The following is a 26,686-nucleotide window of genomic DNA, read 5'->3' on the forward strand; positions in this document are numbered from 1 at the left end:
TGAGCCCCAGCAAGTCTGAGCCAGCTCTGGTGACCCCATTAAAGCAGGGTTGTGACCACTTTGGCCCCAAAGTGGCCCCAGCCCTCAGTTTGAGAACTGCTGCTCTAGTCCCTCAAAAGGAGGCTGGGTCGCAGAGAAGAAAGCGAATGCTGATTTCAGCAGAATGGACATGTCGTCTAACAGTGTGTGTGCGCGTTTGCCAGTGCACAAGAAGGACAAACCTGAACATTGCTTAGAATGCCTTTGCTCTTCACACATTCCCACTTCCATGTGCCAGTTGTGGACCATGAACATTCTTAGCAAAGAAGTTTACACTTGAGACTCTAGGGAGGGGCCATGCTACATAATTGTGCGTCTGGTCCACGTGTTACAACGGCAGCTTTTACACATTTTTGTCCCCTCTATGCTGTGGGGTGTGGAAGGCCAAACTAAGGAGCTAATGAAACCTATTTCAACAAAACCAAGGCTGAAGGAACAGTTCAGATGTTTCTGTTGAATGAGAACAGGTGAAAAAACATTACATTTGTCCAACACAGATGGCTACAGCAAGACCAGAGAAAACTAAGGAAAAAAGATCAATTAGAAACCCTTGGGATTCCGATGTGGGCCAAAATCATGAGACTATTTGACATTCTAGAGGTAGGAGAGACAGATGACGGAATGGTGTCCTGTGTTAATGGATTTGTAGGGTGCTACATTTGGAATGAGCATCAGATTCCTTATACTGCACATTCAAAATGCATATCAAAGAAACCAGAAGATTTCCAAAGGAAGCAGGACTGTCTGCAAAAGGCTTATCATACTTTAAAGTGACTGAGGATGAGGAGATTTCTGCCACTGGAGAAAAAAAAAAAAAACAAAGTTAAAGGCGCATGGAAAAAGAACTCCATACCTTCTTGTCTTTCCTGAACTGAACCCAAGAACACAAGCCAAAGGAAGGTCACAGCTTTCACTTTAAAATGTGTTAGAAGATTAAATTGGTACAGCAATGTATTTGCTAGCCAAGCTGTGGGTAAGATATTCTGGGAGGAGGAGCGGGGAATACATACTGTGGGACGTGGACTTAGGTATGAGAAGTGGGAAAGAAAATAAGGCTCACACATTTCTGACATATCTGAGCCTCTCTGATTTGATAACAGTTCATAGTTGAGTTTGTTTAAAATTCAGGTTATGGTTTTGAATGCGAAATATCATCTTGCATCCACAGCCTGAAGGATCCAAAAATATAACAGAGCTCTTGGATTGGAGACAAACAAGCATGCTGCACTGAGCCAATGAACAGCAAGAAGCCTAGAAAGGAGTATAAAACTCCAACCACTCTCCATTGCTTCTAGCAGACTAAAGAGAGTCTGTAGCATTTCAACAGCACATTGGAAATAGAGCATTGCACAACTCTGAAAAACAGAAACTGTGCTACATCATACTGTAGTGTCCTCATGCAATGCACCCAAGCAGACAGAGGGCAGCTGATGCCCCGAAACGCAATCATTTTCCTCAGCGAGAAACACTCAGTCTTTTCAAAGGGTTACCATATTTGACCTTTCTGAAAAGAGGATACCCCTGAGAGGGAGGGTTTCTGTATCACTATCTAACCATTTGGGTTATGTTAATGTACTATACACACACCTATAAAAGCACATTGAGACAGCCTGAGTTGGTAGATACTGATACAGATCCACTCCCTCTCAGGTCTGTCCTCTTTTTTATATGGTAACCCTACTTTTCATCTGCTTGTTTCAGCCATGTGTAGTACCCAGAGGCACTGAGACTTCATCTGAGGTGAGTGAAGTCTCTCCTCTACAGCCTCGTCTGAGAGCCAGCTGGTTCAGAACAAAATCAAGGAAAGATATTGCAAAAAATTGCAGTGGAAGAGATGCAAGTACAGCTGAAAGAAATTGTGGGAGGGGTGAAGGCGAATGTTGGGCACATTTTTTTTTCTAAATCTTTTTCCCCCTCAACTTAAATGCAGGTTTGGCAAAACCTAAATATCTTGAATTCATGTGAATTTTTTCCCTTCGTTGAGGCAGGACAAAATATGCTTAGGACATCCCAAGCTGGCCCTTGCCTAATCTGTTTTTAATAACCACCAGTGATGCAGATTCCACAAGCTTCCTTGCAAGCCTATTCCAGGTTTAAGTATTCTTAAAATTAGAATGTTTTTCTTAATATCTAACCCTAATCTCCCTTGCTGAAGATTACGCCAAGTATTTCTTATTCCACCTTCAGCAGATAAGGAGAGTAACTGATTGCTATCCTCCTTGCTATGAGCCCTTAAAAAGTCTGAAGATTTACCAGGTCCCTCCACACCTCCAAAACAGAGAAAGGAAGAGAAAGCCTTTGCTTAAGGCTAAACAGGCTCAGTTTTTTTGTTTAACAACAAGAAGTCCCATAGCACCATACACTGACTAAAGAAAGGTTACTCACCGTAGTAACGGTGGTTCTTCGAGATGTGTCCCCGTGGGTGCTCCACATTAGGTGTCGGGCTCGCCCGGCGCCGCAGATCGGATCTTCCAAGCAGTTTCTGCCGGACCGCGCATGCGCCGGTGCGCGCCGCTCCCCCGCGCGCTCCCGGCCATGTGCGCGATCCGGTCCCCGCCAGTTCCTTGACCAACCGCCTCAGATGCTCCTGCAAAACACTAAACAGAGATCCGGAGCGGGAAGGATGGGCGGGTAGTGGAGCACCCACGGGGACACATCTCGAAGAACCACCGTTACTACGGTGAGTAACCTTTCTTTCTTCTTCGAGTGTCCCCGTGGGTGCTCCACATTAGGTGACTATCCAGCAGTAACCCAAGATAGGAGGTGGGTAATCGGATTATGTGCAGCTTGTCCCCGAGAGGACCGCTGCCGAGAGACGGGTATCCTCTTGGAATACCCTGTGAAGGGCGTAATGTTTGGCGAAGGTGTCACAGGATGACCAGGTCGCCACTCTGCAAATGTCTTTTAGCGCAACACCCTTGAAAAAAGGCTGTTGATGCTGCCACCGCCCTAGTGGAATGAGCCCTGGCGTGGCCAGTAAAGGAGTCTTTTTGAGTTTGTAGCACATTTTTATGCAAGATACGATGTGCTTAGAGATTCTCTGCGAAGAGAGACATTCTCCTTTTGATTTGGGAGCGATAGAGACTAGGAGCCTATCCGTTCTCCGGAAGGACTTGGTCCTGTCCATATAGAAAGCTAGCGCCTGCTCACGTCCAGGAGGTGTAGGCGCGCCTCTTTGTTAGAGTTATGAGGCTTTGGATAAACAAGGGTAAACAATAGGTTCGTTAGTATGAAACTCAGAAAGAAACTTTAGGAACAAAGGCTGGATGCAGCCGTATGGTTACCGCCTCCTTGGAAAAACAGCGCAGGGCGGCGTTGCCATAACTGCCTCAAGCTCGCTCACCCTGCGAGCTGACGTGATTGCGAGAAGAAAGGTCGTCTTCATCATAAGGAGGCGGAGGGAAACCGTGGCCAAAGGCTCAAACGGTGGTCCCCTTTTCGCATTAAGCACCAGGTCCGAGTTCCACAGAGGTGGAAGTGGTTTCTGAGGGGGGTATAGGCTTACCAGCCCTTTGAAGAACCTGGTAACCATGGGATGGGCGAACACCGTGTGCCCTTCCTCTTCGTGTCTGAACACCAAAATGGCGGCCAGGTGGACCTGAAACGAGGATAGCAAGAGTCCTCCTCTCTTGAGGTCCAGTAAATACTCTAATATCACAGCCATAGGCACCGAAAGGGGGCTAGCTGTTTGGTAGAACACCATGCCGTAAAGCGAGTCCATTTCTGCTTGAAAGTCTTCCTGGTGGAAGTCCTCCTGCTACTTTCTAGGACTTGCTGCACTTCCTCCGTACATGTGCTCTCTAGGGAGCTGAGCCATGGATTAACCACGTTTGTAGTCGCAGGCTTTGGGGGTGCGGATGCACTATGGACCCCTGGGCTTGCGTGAGCAGATCCCGCGCCACCGGAGGGGACATCGGTGGCCGGTCCGACATGCGCAGGAATAGGGGGAACCAATGCTGTCGATCCCACGTTGGGACTATCGGGATCATTCAGGTTCCTTCCCTCCTGGCTTTCTGCAACACTTTGTGGATGAGCACTGTGGGAGGGAAAGCGTAAAGCAGGGGGCCCCTCCATGAGATCATGAAGGCATCCCTCAGGGACCCCCGTCCCAGTCCTGCCCTGGAGCAGAATCGTGGGCACTTCTTGTTGTGCTGAGTAGCAAACAGAGTCTATCTGGGGAAAAACCCCATGCGTGGAAAAATCGGTTGCAGCAGATCGGGACGGATCTGCCACTCGTGCGTGAGTGCGAAACGCCTGCTCAGCTGGTCTGCCTTCACATTGCGAGCACCTGGTAAGTACGAGGCTTTCAAGGTTACATTGTTGGCGATGCAGCAGTTCCACAACCGGACTGCTTCTACACATAAGGCACGGGACCGAGCTCCTCCTTGCCGATTTATATAAAACATGGTGGAGGTATCGTCTGCACTGATCCCGGCTACCTTGCCTTTCAGTTGGTCTCGAAAGTGTCTGCAGGCGTTGAACACTGCTTTGAGCTCCAGTATATTTGTGTGCAGTGACTGCTCCATAGAGGACCACAGCCCTTGCGTCACCTCTTCGCCCATGCGTGCTGCCGGTTTGTATACGCTCGCCAGCCAATGCTGCATGCTGCGCATGTGTAACCTGGCGTTCTGTTCTACGAAACGTCGCTGCTGCCATGTGGCCCAGCGGCTGTAAGCACGTCAGAACCGGCACCATAGGGCTGAAGGTGAAGCCTTGCGCGAGGGAGCCGATGGCCCGAAAGCGAGTCTCTGGTAGATACGCCCTCGCTGTAATAGAATTTATGCGTGCCCCTACGAACTCTATGTCCTGTGTGGGGTCTGTCTTTGATTTTGTCAGATTGATAAGCAGGCTGAGCGAAGAGAACATGCCTGCTGTGACACATATTATGCGTAGTACCTCCTCCTTTGAGGCCCCTTTGAGTAGGCAGTCATTCAGATACTGGAATATAAATACCCCCTGTCTGTGCAGGTAGGCTGACACCACTGCCAAGGTCTTGGTGAAGACTCTGGGGGCTGAGGAGAGCCCAAACGGTAGGACCTTGTAAGTCGAGGGCTGCGAACCAATCTCCATCGTCTAGTGCCGTAAGGATGGAGGCGTTTGTGATCATCCGAAAACGTTGCTTGCGCAGGTACCGGTGAGGCCTCGAAAATCTAAGATGGACCTCCCCGTGAGGAAGTACCTCGAGTAGAACCCTCTCCCTTGCAGTTGCTCCAGCACTCTTTCCACTGCCCCTACGAGCATGAGATGGTCTACCTCCTGCTTGAGCCTCGCTACATGGGAGGTCTCCTGGAGGTGGGGCCCCGGGTGGAGGTCATGGCGGTGGGAGCAACTGGGAGGGGATGGCGTACCCCGTGGCTATGATCTCCAGCACCCATGTGTCTGTGGTGATCCTTTGCCACTGGTTATAAAATGGTCGGATGATGGCCTTGAGCACTGGTTTCGTGCCCTCTGGAAGCGAGTCCATGAGGGAGGTCAACCTAATGTGGTTGTTGAAATTATGGTTCGCTAGATGCGCTGCGTAATTTGCCATTGGCAACAGTAGCGTGGAGGAGAAGTAGACCTTTCTGCCCAACAGCTCTAGCTTTTTGGCATGTTTGTTTATTCCCCCACGTTGCGACGACTCCACCACCGAAGAATTTGGTTGTGGGTGGCTGAACAGGAACTCCATGCCCTTCGTGGGCACGAAGTATTTTTTTTTTTTTTTTTTTTTTTGCTCTTTTGTGGACAGGCGGAATAGTCGCAGGAGTCTGCCATATCATAGTGGCAGACTCCAAGATTGCGTCATCAGCGGTATTGCTATTTTGGAGGAGGCCGGAGGTCTAAGATTTTTGAGGAGCTTATGGTGTTGCTCTTGCACCTTTGCTGTCTGGAAGCCTTGCGTGAAGGCCACCCTCGTAAAACAGCTCTTGGAAGTGTTTGAGATCGTCCGGAGGATGGACGCCCCCCCGGGGCCGTAGCCTCATCCGGGGAGGAAAGCGAGGAACCGCTGGGGTACGTCTCTCTGGACCCTTCCGGTTCCTGCTGATGATGGTACACCCTCTCACTAGAGGTGTGTGAGGAAAAATCTCGGGGTTCCATAACCAGTCCCCCCTGAGATGCTTAAGTCTCTGTCCCCGGTCGCAATTGCCCTCGGGGGTACGAGATCGTTCATAGGGATCTTTCCCTAGTAGATTGCCGATGGTGTCTATGCCCCGCGTGGTAGGGGCGACCACGGCAGTATAAGCACTGGTCTTGGGAAGGTGACCTAGACCACTCCCTTGGTGCATACCCTTTGCGTCTGGGGGAGGGAGACCGTCGAGACCCCGGAGAGAGCGACTTTGCCTAATAGTCCAGCGGTTCAAATCCCAGGAAGGGTGGAGGTGGTCCCAGCCAGGGTGAGGCTGGTTGCAGAAATGGAGAAGGGGGCTCCGGGTAGGCCGAGGGGGCGGGGGACCCCTGCCTTCTAGTTGGAGTCTGCAACATAGCGGAGGGCTGTGAGAAAGCAACTCCACAGCCCTGTGCGGAGAGGGGCTGCAATGCCTCCTCTTGCGTGCAGTCTTCCCCCTCCCTTGAGGAGGTAACTCCGCCCCTGACATACAGGGGATCCCGGCCCCGTCCGCACCGAGCTCGGCACACTCGAAGTCGGTGCCGCACGTGCGGTGTCCTTCGGTGCCGGCAGGCTGCGTGCCTGCGCGCTCTGCACCGCCGGTTTTCCGGGGGTCGGTGGTACCGGCGCTTGTTTAGCCGCCGCCCTGCCTGTGGTGCGGGGTGGCTGGCTGATTATCGAAGGGTGAGCCGCTTGCACGTGGCTCTCCGTGCCGCCGCTGATCAGCTGTTGCTGCGGCTGGGGGCTGCTCGCTCCTCCCAGCCCGCTCGTTGTTGCTGCCGGCAGGGATCGGGCTGGGGGGCATACAGGGCATTCCGGCGTCCGCACCGAGCTCGGCACGCTCAAGGGCGGTGCCGCACGTGCGGTGTCCTCCAGTGCCAGCAGGCTACGTGCCTGCGCGCTCTGCACCGCCGGTTCCCCGGGGGTCGGTGCCGCTGCCCGCGGTGCCGCCGGTACCAGCGCTTGTTTAGCCGCCGCCCTGCCTGCGGTGCGGGGCGGCTGGCTGATTATTAGAGGCTGAGCCGCTTCCACGTGGCTCTGCGTGCCGCCGCCGATCAGCTGTTGCTGCGGCTGGGGGCTGCTCGCTCCTCCCGTCCCGCTCGCTGTTGCTGCCGGCAGGGATCGGGCTGGGGAGCATACAGGGGATTCCGGCCCCGTCCGCACCGAGCTCGGCACGCTCGAGGGCGATGCCGCATGTGCGGTGTCCTCCGGTGCCGGCAGGCTGCGTGCCTGCGCGCTCTGCACCGCCGGTTCCCCGGGGGTCGGTGCCGCTGCCTGCGGTGCCGCCGGTACCGGCGTTTGCTTAGCCGCCGCCCTGCCTGCGGTGCGGGGCGGCTGGCTGAGTATCGGAGGCTGAGCCGTTTCCACGTGGCTCTCCGTGCCGCCGCCGATCAGCTGTTGCTGCGGCTGGGGGCTGCTTGCTCCTCCCGTCCCGCTCGCTGTTGCTGCCAGCAGGGATCGGGCTGGAGATACTTTCCTCCGTTTCTGCGCTGATGGAGTGAGGGAGGCAGCTTTCCTTTTAAGGGCCCCGGAGGGTCCCTCCTGCTGCGGCCGCTCCGGCGCTTCTGGCTGGAGGACCTTATCAAGAAGCATTTTTTTTTTTTTTTTTTTTAAAGCCTGAAGAGGACATTGTTGATGAGTCTTTGAGTTTTTAAGTGGGTACTTAGCACCTTCTTTGTGCCGTTTTCCCCGTCCGATGGCCTGCCTTAGCAGGAGGGCTGATAGCCCTAGCTCCTGGCCTCCGGCGCTTGTTACTGGGACTGGCTGAGCTGTCCCTCTCCTAGCTTGTTCGTTGTTGTTTTTTTTTTTTTTTTACAAAATAACAACCGGCTAGCTTATAGTAGCCTAAGTGCCTGAAAAAAACTTTAAGAAAAAACAGATAAAGTCGTTGAATACACTACTTGGCCTTAGCCTAGTTGGATTCCGTCTGCAGCCGACGGCGGTTAAGAGGAACTGGCGGGGACCGGATCGCGCACATGGCCGGGAGCGCGCGGGGGAGCGGCGCGCACCGGCGCATGTGCGGTCCGGCAGAAACTGCTTGGAAGATCCGATCTGCGGCGCCGGGCGAGCCCGACACCTAATGTGGAGCACCCACGGGGACACTCGAAGAAGAACAGATATTTTAGAGCATAAGTTTTTGTGGGCAAAAACCCGCTTTGTCAGATGCGTGAGTGGGTGATCCAGAGGAGGGTTTAAAAGGGAGTCTGTCAAGGAGAGGGACAGAATTGACAAAGTCTGTTCAGTCAGGGAGGATGTGGCCCATTATCAGCAGTTAACGGGGAGGTATGACCATCAAGAGCACAGAAACTGCTTTTGTAATTGGCCAGCCACACCCAGTCTGTTCAATCCTTGCTTGATGGTGTCAAATTTGCAAATGAATTGCAACTCTGCAGTTTCTCTCTGGAGTCTGTTTTTGAAGTTTTTTGTGTTGTAGGATTGCTACTTTTAAATCTGTTACTGAGTGTCCAGGGAGATTGAAGTGTTCTCCTACAGGTTTTTGTATGTTACCATTCTTGATGTCTGACTTGTGTCCATTTATTCTTTTACATATAGACTGTCCACAGTTTGGCCAATGTATATTTCAGTGGGGCACTGCTGGCACTATTTTTTGTTTGTTTTAAAATCACTTCTCATAGTTAGGTTGTCTAAACTTTTACCATTTTTGTTTCTGTCTTCTGGAAGTTCTACAATTTCCCATACTTTAACATGGACAAAACTGGATACCGTACTCCAGCGGATGCCTCACTTGCACCGAGTAGAGCAGAAACAATACCTCTTATGCCTTACCTATGACAATCCTATTCATGTACCACAGAATGACAGTGACCTTTTTCAGAACTGCACCACATTTTTGACAGATTCAATTTGTGTTCCATTATAATCCCTAGATCCTTTTCAGCAGTATGAATGCCCCATATTGTAATTGTGCATTTGACTTTTCCTTCCCAAGTGCTGTAATTTGCACTTGTCTTTACTGATTGTTTTGTTCATTTCAAACCAATACTCCAATTTGTCAAGATCATTTTTAATTCCAATCTTGTTCTTCCAAGTGCATACAAGTTCCCCCATTTTATTAGAATATTTTGACTCCACTATCAAAGTAATTAAGGAATACATTGAATAGTACTATAAACAGAACAGATTCTTATAGGACCTCACTGCAAACATCCTCCCAGTTTGACAGCATACTACTGATAACTACTCTTTCAACTAGTTTTGCACCCATCTTGCAGTAATTTCACCTAGACCACATTCTCTTCATTTGTTTGAGACTGTCAGGTGGGACTACATCAAAGCCATTACTGAAACCAAGATATAGCTGGTAGGCAGCTTCTCCTCACTCCCTTCCCTTGAGCCAATAACTTTGCTAAAGAAGAAAATTCAGTTGTCATTTGGCATGATTTTTTATTGACAAATTCATACTGGTTGTTACTCACTACTCTATTGTCCTCTAGATGTTTACAAATTGATCATTGATACAATTTTACCAGAATTCTTATAAAATTGTGGCTTCCACTGTGTAGTCAATAAACAAACATTCAATGAAATAATTCACTGATTTCTGTAGGAAACCAGAGAACTGTTAAGTCTTGAGTTTTCTGTTCAGTTTCTATTTGGCATCAATTCCCCAGAGAAAGAAGTCTGAGGCAGAACTATTTTGTACTCTTACCTTTTCCAAGTCCAAAGAGCAGACAGTTTGTTTGGTTTGTGGCATGATACAAGACTGGGACAATTCTCTTGGAAATCTCTAAGCTTTTAAACTTTTCCTTTTTTTGGAGTACACACAGATGCTATGGATGAGAATGAAATATTTTGTATCATTGTTTCTAGCCCTTGACTGAAAATAATCTAAGACTTCACACAAAAGTCACAATGAAATTTATATTTCACGTCTTTCAAATAAGTATATTTTGTATTATATTTGCTAGATCAAATGGCTGATGTCCATGGTACACCACTGAAGAAAACGTGGAAGGGGACATGAATGAGACCATATATTAGAATTCCTAGCTGTGTATTCCAAGTCTTAATTTTTTCTTCTATTTACAGTAGAATAAGTTGTCTGCCCTCTCATATAAATTAAAAAAAATGTTCTGCATTTATTGAGAAGTGTAACCAGTACCAGAACTGTAACCACATGGTACTTCAATAAAAACATTAATTGATGATGATGATGATCACTCATTGCCAAGCATGATCATCTTCCACGGGAGTTGTGGATGCTCAGGGGCTGATAAAGCCTATCTTTGAGTGACAAGTTCTATTACAGTGAGGACAGATGTTTCTAGGTACAGCAGGACCTTGTTGATCATGACTAGAAGCCAGTCTCCCCTTCCTCCTGTACCTCTTGCCTGTTAACAAGCTGAGGACAAAACCAAAATGCAGAAGACCATCTTAATGGACTTCCCTCCATTTTGAATGATCCTGGTCAAATGTCTCCCAAGTGTTAATGTCAATGTTACAAATGCTTTAAATGATCCTTCAGCAAGTCCTTACAATGGTTTCATTGGTTTCCTACATTATGATACCCTTCTTTCAGCTGAGAGAACAGGACACATGTTCGGAAGGGGTGCTCTGCCATCTGGACAACATGACCAGTTCAGTGGAGTTGCTGACGGATGAACATTGCCTCAATAGTAGTGGGTTTTGCCTCTTCCAGAACACTAATGTGCCTGTCTTCCCATCTGATCTACAAGATCTTGCAGCTGATACCTCTCAATGACTCTCCAGAGATGCTTGCAGACTGTCTAGGTTTCACACCCAAACAACGCTGTTCAAGCTGTTATTCTCCTAACAAGAAGCCTGGTATCTGTTCGAATGCCACAATCTTCAAAAAACCTGTGTGTCATAAAACAAGCAAAGGCTGCACTGGCATAGCTAAGATGGTGTTGAATTTCTGCATCAATATCTGCCCTGGATGGGAGAGAACTTCCAAGGCAGAACATTCTTCAGTACTTTTCCATTGATATTAACAGATGGAGTGTGTGGTACCTCATTTGGAGAGGTCTTCTTGATGTTGAACATGAGACCAAGACACGTGCGAGCATCAGCAAACATGTTCAGGATAGACTGAAGACCTTTCTCAGAGCGAGCAAAACCTGTACTGTCATCAGCATGCTGAAGATGATCGATGTGGTGGAAATCTTACACTTAGCTTTCAGCTTGCTAAGCCTGAACAGCTTTCCATCCATTTTATAAATTATCTCAATGCCAGCTGGGAGCTTCCCAGCAACTAAGGACAGTAATAAAATCCACAAACATAGCTGGGGCCCTGTTTGACTCCTGTATGCACTTTGAAAGAGTCACTCTGGGAGCTAGTACTACTCAAAACAGTCCCTGCCCTGTAGAATTTATCATCTAAATTATGTATTATACAAATTGAATTACTAAAAATAAAGAAAAAATATGAGTAAGCAAAGCTAGGTAGAAATCAGATAAATGTATTTTTCAGAAAAGTGATTTAACTGTTAAAACTGATAACTCTTAAGCAAGTTGTATGACATATGTCTGCTTACTTGATGTTTGGAAAGACGTAGCTCAGGAACAGTAGGTGACTTGATATTAAAATACCAAGCCTGCGTTTAGTTAAAAATAATCAATTAAGTTAAACACAACAAAATTCATGACACTGTATATGTGTGAGGATAAAATAGGAGCACAAAAGATAAGCAATGTCATACACTGTTTGACACGGTTAGCATGGCGATTAAATAATTTTAAGAGCCTGCCAAAGAAAGGAACTGCATAGTAAATGAGAACTTCAGAAAGTAAGTTAGTCACTAAGCTTAAGATGTTTGCCTACCCACATACATACAAAAACGCCTTCATGTTGACTATGAAGAATTTAAATTACCTCTTTATCAAGTAAGGTAACAATTGTGAAATGATCAAGAAAAGGTTTCCAGAAACAGCTTCCATTACACAAGTCAACAGCCAGTCTAGGAGATCAGAGGTTCTGCTCAGCATATTACTACAGGAAATTAAGTGGCTCTTACACAGAAGATAAAGGCTGAGCTGATAAACTATTACATTGGATACAATGAATTTAATATGATTTTTGAGAAGCCTAATGATCTCATTGCATCCAGGCAGCAATAGTGACTGCCATATGGAATAAACCTAAGCCACATTTAACACATGGAAATATACATTGGCTAACGCAGATTTTAAGAGTGGCTTTATATGACGCATGAGAAACAGGACATTGTAGGTCAAATGCAGAGGGAATGAGGGAGGGGATATAATCAACACACTGGTATGCTAGAGAAGAGAACCTATATCATCATCTTGACTGCATGGCATGAGACTATTTCACATGCCTTGTAGTCAAGAAGATGATGTAGATCAAAAGGGGAACCTATTCGACCTCATACCTACTTACACCCTTCTTACCGTATCTTCTCTCTTCACGCGCCTCGAAAGCAAATTAAATCAGCTTGAGCTAATTTCAGAGGTGACACGGAGCCAGCAATTTGCATGTCAGTAAGCAAGTCAGCAATGCTAAGGCAGAGTAACACAGGGCAGGGAGAACCAAATGTGCAAGTTAGACTCACTTCTGAATTTGGCACTGTGATGACAAGCTCTAGCAGACATAATCCTGTTTTCATGCAAATGTACTTCCAACTTAGGAAGGGGAAAAGACATACACAAAATGTATGCAGTCTCAGCAATGCGTTTTCTGTGACGCTTTCAGGGACACGACAAAATTTATAATTACTGTTCTCTGCTTTTTGGTGCTCTTCCCCTCTTTCCCCCGTTATATTTACTGTTCTTTACTTTGTTCTTCTCCTTTTTGCCCCAACTTCTTCTCCCAATCACATATTCCTGTTTTTCAAATGCTTTATTTTGTTGCATTTCTTAATCTTTTTTCCCAGTTGCTTTATTTCCCTTTGAGTCCCATTCTGTTGCTGTCACAATGGCAACAATATGCGTTTCCACACACAAGCCAACTACAAAATTCCCTCAGCAGGAGTACTGCTCAAGATTTCAGTCTGTGACTTCCCCTTAATTAGCATCACACAACATCTCCAACAGGAGGAACACAATGAAAGAATTTTAGTTTCCCCCACAGCTTTGCATGATGAGCTGAGAGAGATGTTAAACAATTAATTCGCACCAGTTTTAATTTATAAATTGCTGGATTTTTGCCTGAATTTGATAAACTGATAGAGACTTAGAAAATAGGGCATGTGTCAGCAAGAATAAAAACTGCCTGGCATCTACATGAGTATGAAAAGATGTAGAGAGAAGTCTGTGTGTGTAACTTGCATGCCTGCATGTAGTCCTCTGGTACTTCAAACACCTTTTTGACTTGATTAGATTGACACTACTATGCAGCTAAAAACTGAAATTAGAATTTTACTTCACCTCTAAGCTTTTCATTTCCTGCTATTCCAGTTCAGATTGTAGGGCTGCACTTTTTAATCAGCAGATGGAGACAAAGAAAAACTCTTCAAGCAGGTTTAATAGATTAGAGCTGCCCAAGTCTCATAACTTTATATTCTGAGTATACCAGGCCTCCCCAGGAGTTCAGGATCAATTTATTCTACCTTCATTTATCACTATTAAAACTATATATGCTCCTACATTTCTGCCTTAATTCTGAAAAGATCATTTTCAGTTACATTTTTCCAATATATTCTTCTATCCTTTTCTGGTACTCAGCTTTAGTGTATAGTCACCAAAAAATAAAAATACACTCCTGCTACCTCCTCCCCCACCACAACCCTGCAGTTTCCATGGTACAAAAAAGCTACTGAAATTGATTTCCATTATGTGCCACAGGCTTCTACAACCCAGTATGAGGTAGCACAGCACAGAGGACAGGAATATGTTTAGGACAAATCTGTTGGTCCTTGATCCACAGCCTACTGAAATAAAGGATCGGTTCCCAGTGAAGAACAACCCTTAAAGGAGAACACTTCAAGATTATACTAATTTGAAGCATGTAGGAAGTCCCTCTGAAGTCAGTCGAGTGCTCAAACTTCAAGCCTTATGCGTGACTAAGCGCTTTGTTGGATAGAGGTCTTGGAGTATTAACATTTCAAGTCAGGCTGTTCATGGGGCTCCTCTATGCTAGACAGTTTTTCTGTTTTCAACTATGTGAGTATAATTAAAGCTACAACACATCTCACAGTTCACCAATATAAAAATGCTCAAACCCATACAGCTAGTCTGGTTTGTGAAGGAAAGTAAGTCATGAAGTAAAAGGCACTTTTACACTCAGCGTTTGCAAGTGTAACTATATTATTATAAAAAAACAAAAAAAAAAAACTCGCAACTTTGACTGATTACTATAATTTAGTGCAGATGAAACCTGAGTTCCAAGACTACCTTACAACAGTGGTTCTCAATTAGGGATCAGGGGCCACAAACAGGTTTCAGGGCATCTGCCAAAACAAACAAGAAAGCAGAGCCAGCATTAAAAATGCTGTGGCCCAGGGCTGAAACCTGAAGCCCGAGCCTCACTGCCAGGAGTTAAAAGCCTGAAGCCTTAGCTTTGTGGGGCTCCAGGTGCCCTGCTTGCTACCCCCTAAGACTGGCCCAGATTTTTAATCTAGTGAATATGCAGAAAAACACTTATGGCACAGGTGGGTTGTGGAATTTTTACAGCCCTGTCACAAAGAATAAGGCTGAGGACCCCTACTCTAAGTCGTAAGTGACAAGTATTATCATGTCTATTCACTCTTTTCGTAAAAACCAGCACTACGTTCACTAGAAAAAAGATGCAAAAAAATAAGATTTTAAATATCAGCAGCTCAGTCTCAAAAAGCAAATACCGAGTGACATTAAAACTGGAAATGGCAGTTATCTTACACACTCCTAAATATCAATAAGGTCTCCAAAGCAAACTGTTTGAAAGGAAATATATATTCACATGACAGTCATACAAAAATGTTATACCTGTCAGATCAATCAATGATTTATTAACATCAAGCAGCACTACAGACATGGGCGATGCAAGTTTCCTCACACTTGCTGATCATTTGGGATCTCACCCACCCTGGTGAAATCACCTTGTTTACTATAGTCTTAATGCTTCAACAATAATGTACGGTCTGTTACGATGACGGTACGTCTATACTTACAGGGGGGTCGACATACTGCGATCGATTTTGTCATGAAGATGCAGCAAAATTGATCTCTCTGGGCTCTGTCGTTGAGCCTGGTACTCCAAGCTGACGCACAGATTAAGCGACAGCAGCATGAACCCAAAGACCTACCCTGAGAACAAAGTCGATCCTGATACATCGATTTTAGCTATGTTAACCGCATGGCTAGAATTGCATATCTGGGATTGACCTTGATACCTACTATCGGAGAGGTAGCCGTGTTAGTCTAACACCAAGAAGTCCTGTGGCACCTTATAGACAAACAGGAATTTTGGAGCATAAGCTTTCATTGGCAAAACCAGCTTCGTCCGATGCATGTAGTGGAGATTCCTCCTGGAATCTCCACTACATTTATCCGATGAAGTGGGTCTTTGTCCACGAAAGCTTATGCTCCAAAATATCTGTTAGTCTATAAGGTTCCACAGCACTTCTTGTTGTTTTTGATCCCTAGCGTAGACCAGGCCTGAGACTGATAAGAGTGTCAGCTGGGCTGGTTTTTAAACATGCTATGGACTTTTCTGCCCACTGGAAGCACTGCATCGAAATGGTCACAATATCTCATGCAGATCACCAAATAACTGTAATGGAGCTTGTTACCAACCTGAGATGAATTTGAATCAGTGACTGGAAGGTAGGAGGTTTCTTATTCTACCACTAGTCCCCATCTTTGGCATGCACCAACAGAGCAGGCCCATTTAAAGAAGGCATGTATAGCAACTTCTGCAAAGCAGCTTTTGGCAGCCAGCCACACTCACAAAAGCTGTGACTGGGAGCAACTGGGGGCCGATGAAGTGAGATAAAAGGAACTAGAGCAGAAAGCATGAGGCAGAACCCTGGCTCTCAGTTAGAAGAGAGTCATTCCTAAGCTGGACAGCCCAGAGGTATGCGGGGAGACAAAAAACTCAAGCCACACACATCCCATTCTTTGAAACAGCAAATCGTGAATCCTGATTTTAAGGAGCTTCCTAGATTTGTCCCTGGGTCTACCCTGGCTTCTGCAGTCAAGACAACTGCAGAGATGGGTGCTAAATGAGCATGACTGCATGTAAGCAAAAAGTTAAATCCATCTTAATTTCAAGGGCTGATTCATAAGTGAAACTCCCAACAGTTTATGCAAGTGACCTTCCCTCCCACACACACCGCCACCCCCAAGTATGTCACTTGTACCCAATAGCAGTTCTCAGACAAGACAAACCACAGAGGCATGGATTTGTTTTATTTAACATGAACTCCTACGTTATATGTAGCTTTTGATTTTCGACATACCAAAGCCTTCGCCTATAGGGAACATAGGCGTACAATCTAAAAGCTCAAATAATTCAGTATAAGAACATAAGAACATAAGAATGGCCATACTGGGTCAGACCAAAGGTCCATCAAGCCCAGCATCCCATCTGCCGACGGTGGCCAATGCCAGGTGCCCCAGAGAAGGAGAACAGAAGACAAGTGATTTATCTCCTGCCATCCATCTCCTGCCCTTGTTATGAAGGCTAGGGCACCATACTTTATCCCTGGCTAATAGCCATTTATGGACCTGACCTGCAAAAATTTATCAAGCTCTTTTTTAAACCCTAATAGAGTCCTGGCCTTCACAGCCTCCTCAGGCAAGGAGTTCCACAGGTTGACTGTGCGCTGTGTGAAGAAAAATTTCCTTTTATTAGTTTTGAACCTACTACCCATCAATTTCATTTGGTGTCCCCTAGTTCTTGTATTATGGGAAAAGGTAAATAATTTTTCTATATTCACTTTCTCCACACCATTCATGATTTTATATACCTCTATCATATCGCCCCTCAATCGCCTTTTTTCCAAACTGAAAAGTCCCAGTCTCTCTAGCCTCTCCCCATATGGGACCCTTTCCAAGCCCCTAATCATCTTAGTCGCCCTTTTCTGAACCTTTTCTAATGCCAATATATCTTTTTTGAGGTGAGGAGACCACATCTGCACGCAGTACTCGAGATGTGGGCGTACCATAGTTTTATATAGGGGAAGTATGATATCTTTTGTCTTATTATCGATCCCTTTTTTAATAATTCCTAACATCCTATTTGCCTTACTAACTGCCGCTGCACACTGCGTGGATGTCTTCAGAGAACTATCCACTATAACTCCAAGATCCCTTTCCTGATCTGTCGTAGCTAAATTTGACCCCATCATGTAGTACGTGTAATTTGGGTTATTTTTTCCAACATGCATTACCTTACACTTACCCACATTAAATTTCATTTGCCATTTTGATGCCCAATCACTCAGTTTGCTGAGATCTTTTTGTAGTTCTTCACAATCCCTTTTGCTTTTGACTGTCCTGAACAACTTGGTGTCATCTGCAAACTTTGCCACCTCACTGCTTACCTCATTTTCTAGATCATTGATGAACAAGTTGAACAGGATCGGTCCCAGGACTGAGCCCTGGGGAACACCACTAGTTACCCCCCTCCATTGTGAAAATTTACCATTTATTCCAACCCTTTGTTTTCTGTCTTTTAACCAATTCCCGATCCATGAAAGGACCTTTCCTCCTATCCCATGACCACCTAATTTACATAAAAGCCTTTGGTGTGGGACCGTGTCAAAGGCTTTCTGGAAATCTAGGTATATTATGTCCACTGGGTGCCCCTTGTCCGCATGTTTATTAACCCCTTCAAAGAATTCTAATAGATTAGACAGACACGACTTCCCTCTGCAGAAACCATGCTGACTTTTGCCCAACAATTCGTGCTCTTCTATGTGCCTTGCAATTTTACTCTTTACTAGTGTTTCTACTAATTTACCTGGTACTGATGTTAAACTTATCGGTCTATAATTGCCAGGATCTCCTCTAGAGCCTTTTTTAAATATTGGTGTTATATTGGCCGTCTTCCAGTCATTTGGTACCAAATGGTACAGTATGGTATAGTAGAGTACTGATGACAGTGAGCGCAGTGCAGGTAAAAAACAACATGAATAATTATTAAATACGAAAGCATACCTTCCCTGATAGCTGTAAATGGAGTGCCTTCCTCCTCTTGCAATCTAATCACCTTCAGGGCCACCAACTTCCCATTTACCCTGGGTGTGGAGGGGGAAAAGAAGGAGGAAAGGAAGACAAAAAAGAGAAACAAAAAATTAACTAAAAAAATGAATATTCCTGTAATAGGACATATTCCCCACCACATATTATTTAGTTTCTCCCAGTCAATATCAGTGATTCACTTCCAGCACAGTTAAGAAACACTTCATTGCCTCCATAATGTCAGCTTTAAATATTCACATTCATGTAATCCAAGAAGTGACCTCAGCTTTCTCTGAGTCAGGCCCTGTTTCCTTTCGAACACAGAACTAGACTGGAGGCTTTGTTTAAAGAAAGCGTCACATTGTAAAAATATAGTTAATTTCTTTGATCATTTAATCCAAACAGAACTTCAATCAATCACTGAACATATGGTATACCCGTCTCTCTATTGTTTTCTTCTCCCTGAATTATGCCCCGCAATAATTACCTTCCAAGAGTTATGTAAATATGAGGTGGAAAATGTCTGTTAGGTCATTCTGTCCATTTCCCCTTAAAGCAGGATTGTTCCCTAAATTACGATCCTGAGGATGCTTCCCAGACTAGTTTTTGATTATGACTTTTTTTTTTTTTAAATCTTATAAATATATGTGCTCCCATGGATCAGGCCTCACAAAAGACGTCTCTACAGAACTGATTTAACATTTAAATGAAATTTCTGTGTAACATGACCAGTCTGCTCAGACAGCTTATCCACTTGAAGTCTGGTCAATAACTCCGCCGCATCTACACTACGAGCTAAAACATTGATTCTAGGCACCTATTTATTAATGCTGGGTATCAATTCCATTTTGAGCATGCTCACATTCCCACATGATCCCCACAAAAGTCGACTTACTGCTGCCACACACACAAATGGCTTAAATCCACTGCTGCGGCAGTGTAGTGTGCGAACCTATCCCACAGTTCCCTGAGCCCCATAGCATTCTGGTTCTTTTCACTGGTGCAGCAGGGGAATAAAAATGCCCTGCAAGTAGATGGGGATATCTGACAGCATCTTCCCACATTTAAATTCTCCTTTCCCCTGACACTTTTAACAAAGGTCCCTTTTTCCAGATAGGGTCTGGCTTGCCTTTCTAAGAGATGTTTTTTGTAACTGAGGGGAAAGCACTCAGGAATGGTTCGAAAAACAGGATGCAAAACACTGGATCTTTGCAGGCTTGGACCTGGATTTAGACCTCCTGGCAAAGACGACCCTCAGAATAATTTTTTTTAAGTAGACATGGGTGCTATACTGAAACTGCAATGAATCATTGAACCAGTTACAGCTCAGGGCAGCTGAAAGACCCCCTAGCTACAGCCAGCCATGAAAATAATGACTGCCCAGGGAGAACCACCACCTGCCCCTATTAACAGCATGCCTACGCTTGGATCTAGCCTTGGACCTGCATCTGGATGTAGACCTCCTGAAAAAGAAGACCCTTAGAAGAAGAATATGTTTAAGTAGACACGGATGCTGCACTGAAACTGCAATGAATCATTGAAACAGTTACGGTTCGGGGAGGCTAAAAGACCCCAGACTACAGCCAGCCCTGAAAATCATGTCTGCCTTTGGAGACTCAGCTAAAAGAACTACAGTTTGCAGTTGGACCTGCCAAGAGTGTCACTCAGAAGAAGTATATTCCTTGTTGTAAGCCTTACTTTGAGAACTGTAATAATTGTATTGCTACTGCATTGCCTTCATTGAAACAGTTATGGCTACGGATGGCTAAAAGACCCGCGGCTACAGGCAGCACCCAAAAAGGTGACCACCGAGGTACACTTCCCTACGCGGCTAGAAGACCCCAGACTACGGCCATCACCTGAAAATTGTGACCACCCAGGAGACCTCCCCCAGGTGGCTAAAAGACCCCCTACAATAGCCAGCCCCTTGGCCTTTGGCCAAAGCCCAAATAAAAATTTTCCTCTCAGAGGATACCAGTGACAAAGTATTTTCTTCTGTTGCCCAAAAATCATGACTGACCAGGGAGACTTCCCAGGCCAGCTACAGGACCCCTTACCACATGCAAGCTGCCTGGACCTTGCGCAGCACATCCTTGTATTGGTTCAGGGTCAAGCCACGTGATGAGGCTGGGCATGGGAAAGTTACAGACTATGTGGCGCCTCTGGAGGGAGGGGGCTGAACATGTAAAAAGCTGAAAAGAAGTTTCTCGTCCTAACAGACGACCATGACCCCCACCCACAGCCTAGCTGCCACACAAGGCAGGGGGGCAGCGGCTAGCAAACAAGAAAGAAGATTTTTCAGCTTCTCATGACCCTACAACTAGGGGTTCCAGGTGCCGAATTGAAATGGTCTTCCTGTTGCCCAATTCCTCCTCCCTGGGAGCAGTGGAGACGGAAGAGGCCAGAGCGGAGAACTGTGGGCCACATAAGGGACATCTCTGGAGGTTAATGAATTTGGTTTAAAGACATGGCACTTCCTCACTACCCTTAATTCGGAATTTTAAATTCAAACTGAATGCTACACCCACCAGGTTACTATGATATTATGATATCATTATGATGTTGATTTTAATGTACCATAAATTGAGCCAATGGAACTTACAGTGAAGACAGGCACTTGGAAAAATCAGGCTAAATGACTTAATTGATATTATCGCATAGTGTAAACATAGCCTCCCATTACCAACACCACATTCAACACCCTCCTCCTCAAAAGTTCCCTCCTGGATTAAAACTTTAAGACTTCTTGAGCATGAAAGCAATCGCTGGGGGGAGTATTCCTAAAACGGGATTACGCAGTTGGCAAACCAAGGATGATTACTGTTAAAATTTCCTTTAAAAGAAAATTGATTTAGCATCTGAAGAGCACAGGAGATTGACAAAGCTTTCATTATCCTTTAGCTCAGGAGAGAACTTATTGCACTGAGCCTTCAGCTATGTCTACACTAGAGCATAAAGTAGATTTTTTTTAAGGGAGTTGGGTCAATTTTATAACATACATGTCTTCACTACAAACATCATTACATTGATTTCAGGATTTCTTAAGGTTCACTTTTCTACTCCAGCTTTTTCGTGAGTAATGTCAAATTCAAATTTACAAGGTTGACTTAAAGCTGTATAGACATAGCATTATTTAATTCAATTTTATTCACCTCTAGAAGTATCCCACAATGCCTCCAATGTGTCCATTATGACCACTGCTTTTACTTCTGCTCTCCAGAGACGTGTCTACACATGCACGCTACTTTGAAGTAGCGGCACTAACTTCGAAATAGCGCCCGTCACGGCTACACGTGTTGGGCACTATTTCGATGTTAACATCGACGTTAGGCGGCGAGACGTCGAAGTCGCTAACCCCATGAGGGGATGGGAGTAGCGCCATACTTCGACGTTCAACGTCGAAGTAGGGACCGTGTAGTCGTTGCGTGTCCCGCAACTTCGAAATAGCGGGGTCCGCCATGGCGGCCATCAGCTGAGGGGTTGAGAGACGCTCTCTCTCCAGCCCCTGCGGGGCTCTATGGTCACCGTGTGCAGCAGCCCTTAGCCCAGGGCTTCTGGCTGCTGCTGCGGCAGCTGGGGATCCATGCTGCATGCACAGGGTCTGCAACCAGTTGTCGGCTCTGTGGATCTTGTGTTGTTTAGTGCAACTGTGTCTGGGAGGGGCCCTTTAGGGGAGCGGCTTCCTGTTGAGTCCGCCCTGTGACCCTGTCTGCAGCTGTGCCTGGCACCCTTATTTCGATGTGTGCTACTTTGGCGTGTAGACGTTCCCTTGCAGCGCCTATTTCAATGTGGTGCTGCGCAACGTCGATGTTGAACATCGACGTTTCCAGCCCTGGAGGATGTGTAGACGTTATTCATCGAAATAGGCTACTTCGATGTAGGCTTCACATGTAGACGTAGCCCAGGTGAGCAGGAAATAGGAAACAGGAAGCAGGAATCATCCTGGGCTCACTGGCTGCCCTCCTCACCATGCAGCTGCTGGGCTCTCCAGCTGTTGCCCCCCACCCCCACCCCTCACCCCCCAACCACCACCATCAATGCAGCTTCTGGGCTCTATGGCTGCCCCACCCTCTTCCCCCATGCAGCCGCCGGCTCAGAATGAAATGAATCAAAATGAAGCATTTCAACAGTACCAAAACCAACAACCTTTCAATAGCTCCAAACTGAAGCTTTTCAGATTTTATTTCTGCATTTTACATTTCTCAGGACTGACCCACTAGCCTTGTAACTGCATGTGCCAGGGCAGACTGTGGAAAAGTGGTGCGAAAATGCATTTGGCAGTTTGTTTTTATAACAGAAGCAGGGACTGAGGGCAATGCTCTCTGAAACAATGACATCAGACACCCACAACCACTTGTGGTGCATTTTTTCCCATAACACACTGGCACAGAAACCCGGAATGCAATAGGGATGCAGAAGCTGTGGGACAGGTACCCACAATGCACTGCTGACAGTCAAACCTACCCAAGGTAAATGGGAACTCACACATATAACATCTAGTGAAATAATAAAGTTGACTAATAAATTCAACTTTATTTCCTATTGCAGACATAGCCTTAAAATAGATTGTTCTGAATCTCAAAGCAAGTGGACACAGACATCTAATCTATGATTATCAATTCATCTGCTCCCTCAGGCATTTTTAAATCTTTAATGAGAGGATTACCGCTGCATTTTTATTCTTCTATTCATCAGTAGAATGTAATTAGCATTTACACTGTGAGCGTACCTAAAGGCATCATCAGGTTGGGCCTTACTTGTGAGGTACTGTACGAATACACAAACTGAAGACACATTAAAAAGGCCTCATTTTTTGAAATGGTGAGGTAGTCAGGCCCCTCTAGGGTATCCCAAGCATCGAGTCACTAGTCACCATCGGAAATTTAGCATAAGTTAATATGAGCACAAATTAGCAGGTTCTACTTCTTACAGTTTGATATTTATGTGAAGTTAGATTGTGGTAAAGAAATGTGCCAGCTGCTTTTAGAAAAAGATGATGACATTCTGTGTCCTCAAGAAATTAAAATCCAAACACACAAAGATAGAAGAATGGAGAGTAACAATTTCCCGTCAGCCCCTTTGGGTCCCTGAGCTTCCTGGCAGTTCTCTGTCGTGCCTCAGAGACTCATGGAGACTCCTTATCCACCCAGGTCTTTCCAGAGGCAAGTGTCTCCGCCTAGCAAGCCATTCTCATCATAGGCAAGTCCAGAATGGGAAGGATAAAGCCAGTCCCTTTGCAGGCCCTCACCTGCTCCAGTGGAGTAACCCACTGGGGAATGGGTGGGGGGGGGGAGTCCAAACCCACCCTCTACCCTAGACTCCAGCCCCAGGTCTCTCATAGGAAAAGAGGTAGCCAGCAGGGCCTTCACCCCTGCCCCAACGTAGCAGCCTCACTCTGGGCCACTTCACCAACCACTTCCCCGTGGTACCTTCTTGCTCTGCTCCCACCTTCTCTCCGGTGCACCTTCCAAACCCTTCCCCTCTGCTACCAGGTGGTGAGCTTTTTATAGGGAGTCCAGGGCCTCAGCTGGCCATGAGTACTGATTGGACTCAGCTGTGGCTAACTCCTAACGAGGCCCCCACTGCCTGCCCTAATTGGGTTTATTCAGGGAATAGGAAAGCATTACCCCACTAGCCAGCATACTTGCGACCTTCTAGTCATGGGAAGGCTGCGCCCACCCACTTGCTTTCTTGCAAGCTTCTGCAGCCCAGAGGCAGCTGTCTGCCACAAGAGCTATAGGAATGTGAGGTAGAAGCAAAAGTGGCAAACTCAACAGACACAGGGCTTATGAGTTGCATATTGGTTTTGTCATGTTTACCTTCAGTTCCATGGTCCTTAAACTAGCCCAGCCTCCAAAACAATTAGTAGTTTATTCATGATTAATCAGTAGATTACTAAATTGATTACTTTCACTTAGAAAGTGCAGGAAAAACATCTTCTGGAGGGATTTCAATGAGAGTGAAAGTTTTGCTGACTGAGGCCAGGAAAGGTGTCCTTTGTCCAGACAGTAATGTGGAACTCAACAGGAGGAGCAGACAAATGAGATTCTGGTGGTGCTGTCACTGGTAGAGGGGAGGAGAAGGGGCAGTTGGAGACATACAACAAGAGCCAAAGACTGGCAAGCGGGGAGAGAAAGCATTAGGAATGGGGTCATATTATATAAATTTTGTTCTTCTCTGAGTTTCAGGTTATTCTACCCATTCAATTCATTTTAGCACTGCCAGGCAATGGAAGTAAAAAAAAAAACTACACCGCTAATATTTATGAATATTAGTGTCCTTAATTTGCAGTGGATGAGGCAGTTACAGAAGAAATGTAATTAACACTCACATTTTGTAGGATATTTGCCATTTACTTTGGTAGAGCTTTCGGCAACTATTAATGCTATTGAAATGATTCAACTCTTCTTGAATGCTTGATTGCTCAGGAATTGTAATATCCTGTTTTCGTCCCCAAAGATACCAGTCTCTTACCTTTAATAAAACAATTTTCATCTGATCTTGTTCCAGTTAATTATTCGATTGCTAAGAGCATATTTACTTCAATTCATGCTCTTCCTTAAATGCATATTTCGGGGCAACTGAAAATGAATCATCAGTTAACCTTGATAACTGGAAGTATTTTCCTCTTCCAGCTGTTCCCACTGAGGCAATCACAACCTGGTTATCAGAAGTGCAGATGCAGCCACTACCACAGAATCCTTGCAATCAACATTGAAGAAAACTGTCATGCTGAAAATTAGCTCCCCAACCTATTAAAATCTGGCCATATGTTTATTTGGAAGGTAATCAGAAAATACTTTACAATAACACCAGAATGAGTGGCTTAATCTTTGTCTTCTATAGCTTATTACAGTCAATACTGGATTTATTTTCTATCATCATCATCGATGAGTATGAAATAATTCTAGGGGGAGAACCTTGAGGCAAATTGACAAGAAGATAGTGCTCCTGCATCTTGTGACATCAGAGGGTTCAGTGGGCTGCAATCAATCTTCCAGAGATCGATTTTACTGCATCAGTGAAGATGAGGCAAAGTCGATCGCTCTGGGCTCCGCTGTCGACCCTGGTATTACACGCAGGGACACTAGCACAAGCCCAAAGACCTCTGATCTACAAACAAGAACGAAGTTGATCCTGATATCTCGATTCTAGCCACACTAATACCGTGGCTAGAATTGTGTATCTGGGATCGACTTTGATCCTTTGTGTAAACCAGGCCTAAGGTTATTTATAAATCAACTCAGCTTACTTTTCTCCCAAGTCAAGATAAGGATATTTCGCTTATCTCAGCACCTCATATCTACATTAATGAGTTTCTATTAAGGACAATATTGATTATAAAATCATTGTAGGGTCTCTCTCCCTCCTCGCCCCAGCTCCAAAAATTCCTGGAGATAAGCAGCAGATCTTCTTACTACCTCTAAAGCGGACAGGGAGCTGCAGCGTATTGGAGTACCCGGGGAGTGGGCAGGCATAGCCTGCCCACGACTAAAAGGCCCCTCTCACGATGGGGGGGGCCCACTAAAAAAAGCCCGATCCCAAATAGATGCGGGGGACAATGAAGGAGAAAAACGGGCGGGAGTGAGGGTCAAAGGTTTAAAATAAGGGAGCTGGAGGGGGACACTGAGCAGAGGACCCTGGACAGCACCCACCGCTCCTCAAAGGTGTCCAAGGAGTTGGTGGACGCCGCCCAGAGGAACTCCGCTCGGATTCATGAATGGAGGGAGGAACGGAAGTAGGCCCCACAGTCGCAGGTTGCCCTCCCTGCCAGCCTCCTCCAGAGGTCCGGAGGGCTAGGAGTGGGAGGGGGGCGGGGTGCACTGTCTCGCAGGACCCGACCGAGGTAACTATGAGCAGTGGACGGCAGGGCGGCCTTCACCTCCTCCAGTACGCGACAGGGGGAGCGTAGGTTGGAGAGCCCCATGCACCAGGCGAGCGCCGGAGCTTCCATCCAGTCCCCCTGGTCATAGTCCAGGAGGTCTCCGACCCTGGTGATTCCACCTAGGACCAACCTCCGGCGCACCGCGGGAGACTCCGCCGCCTGCACATGAAGGTGGGGGTTGTGTAACAGGGGCTCCGCAAGGAGGTCTTCCCCCACAGTGGCCCCTAAGGACCTGGAGGCTGCAAGCAGCCGCCAGGTGCGGAGGAGGTCCTGGTAGAAGTCCGGCAGTTCTGACACACCTCGCGGACGGTCTCTCCAGGATAAATAGAGGAGCTGCCGGTAGTATCGGAGCCCTCGGTAACGGCGGAGGAAAGTGTGCGCCAGCGTGCTCCATGCCGGACTATCTGCACTGTTGGTGTTGGTGTTGAGAAGTCTCTGCAGGGCCCGGAGGTGAAAGACATGGACCTGAGTGCGCATGCAAGTCAGGCCCTGTCCCCACTCCTCCGGGGGAAGATGGAGTACCCCTGCAGGGACCCAGTGCAGTCCTGGCCAGAAGATCTCCAGGATTAACC

General features: G+C 46.2%; 1 protein-coding gene across 2 annotated transcripts in view; it reads right to left on the reverse strand.

Annotated features, from left to right (window-relative positions):
• Nucleotides 1–26,686, reverse strand: part of CDK14 (cyclin dependent kinase 14) — a 555,604-nt gene that overhangs the window by 321,328 nt on the left and 207,590 nt on the right. For both annotated transcript variants that reach the window (XM_074984765.1, XM_074984766.1), the window contains one exon: nucleotides 18,206–18,285. In XM_074984765.1, the coding sequence (XP_074840866.1) occupies nucleotides 18,206–18,285 (80 nt within the window). The remainder of the gene's footprint in view (nucleotides 1–18,205; nucleotides 18,286–26,686) is intronic.

Source organism: Carettochelys insculpta, chromosome 2 (genome assembly GCF_033958435.1).
Source record: "Carettochelys insculpta isolate YL-2023 chromosome 2, ASM3395843v1, whole genome shotgun sequence".
Classification (NCBI taxonomy): Eukaryota; Metazoa; Chordata; order Testudines; family Carettochelyidae; genus Carettochelys; species Carettochelys insculpta.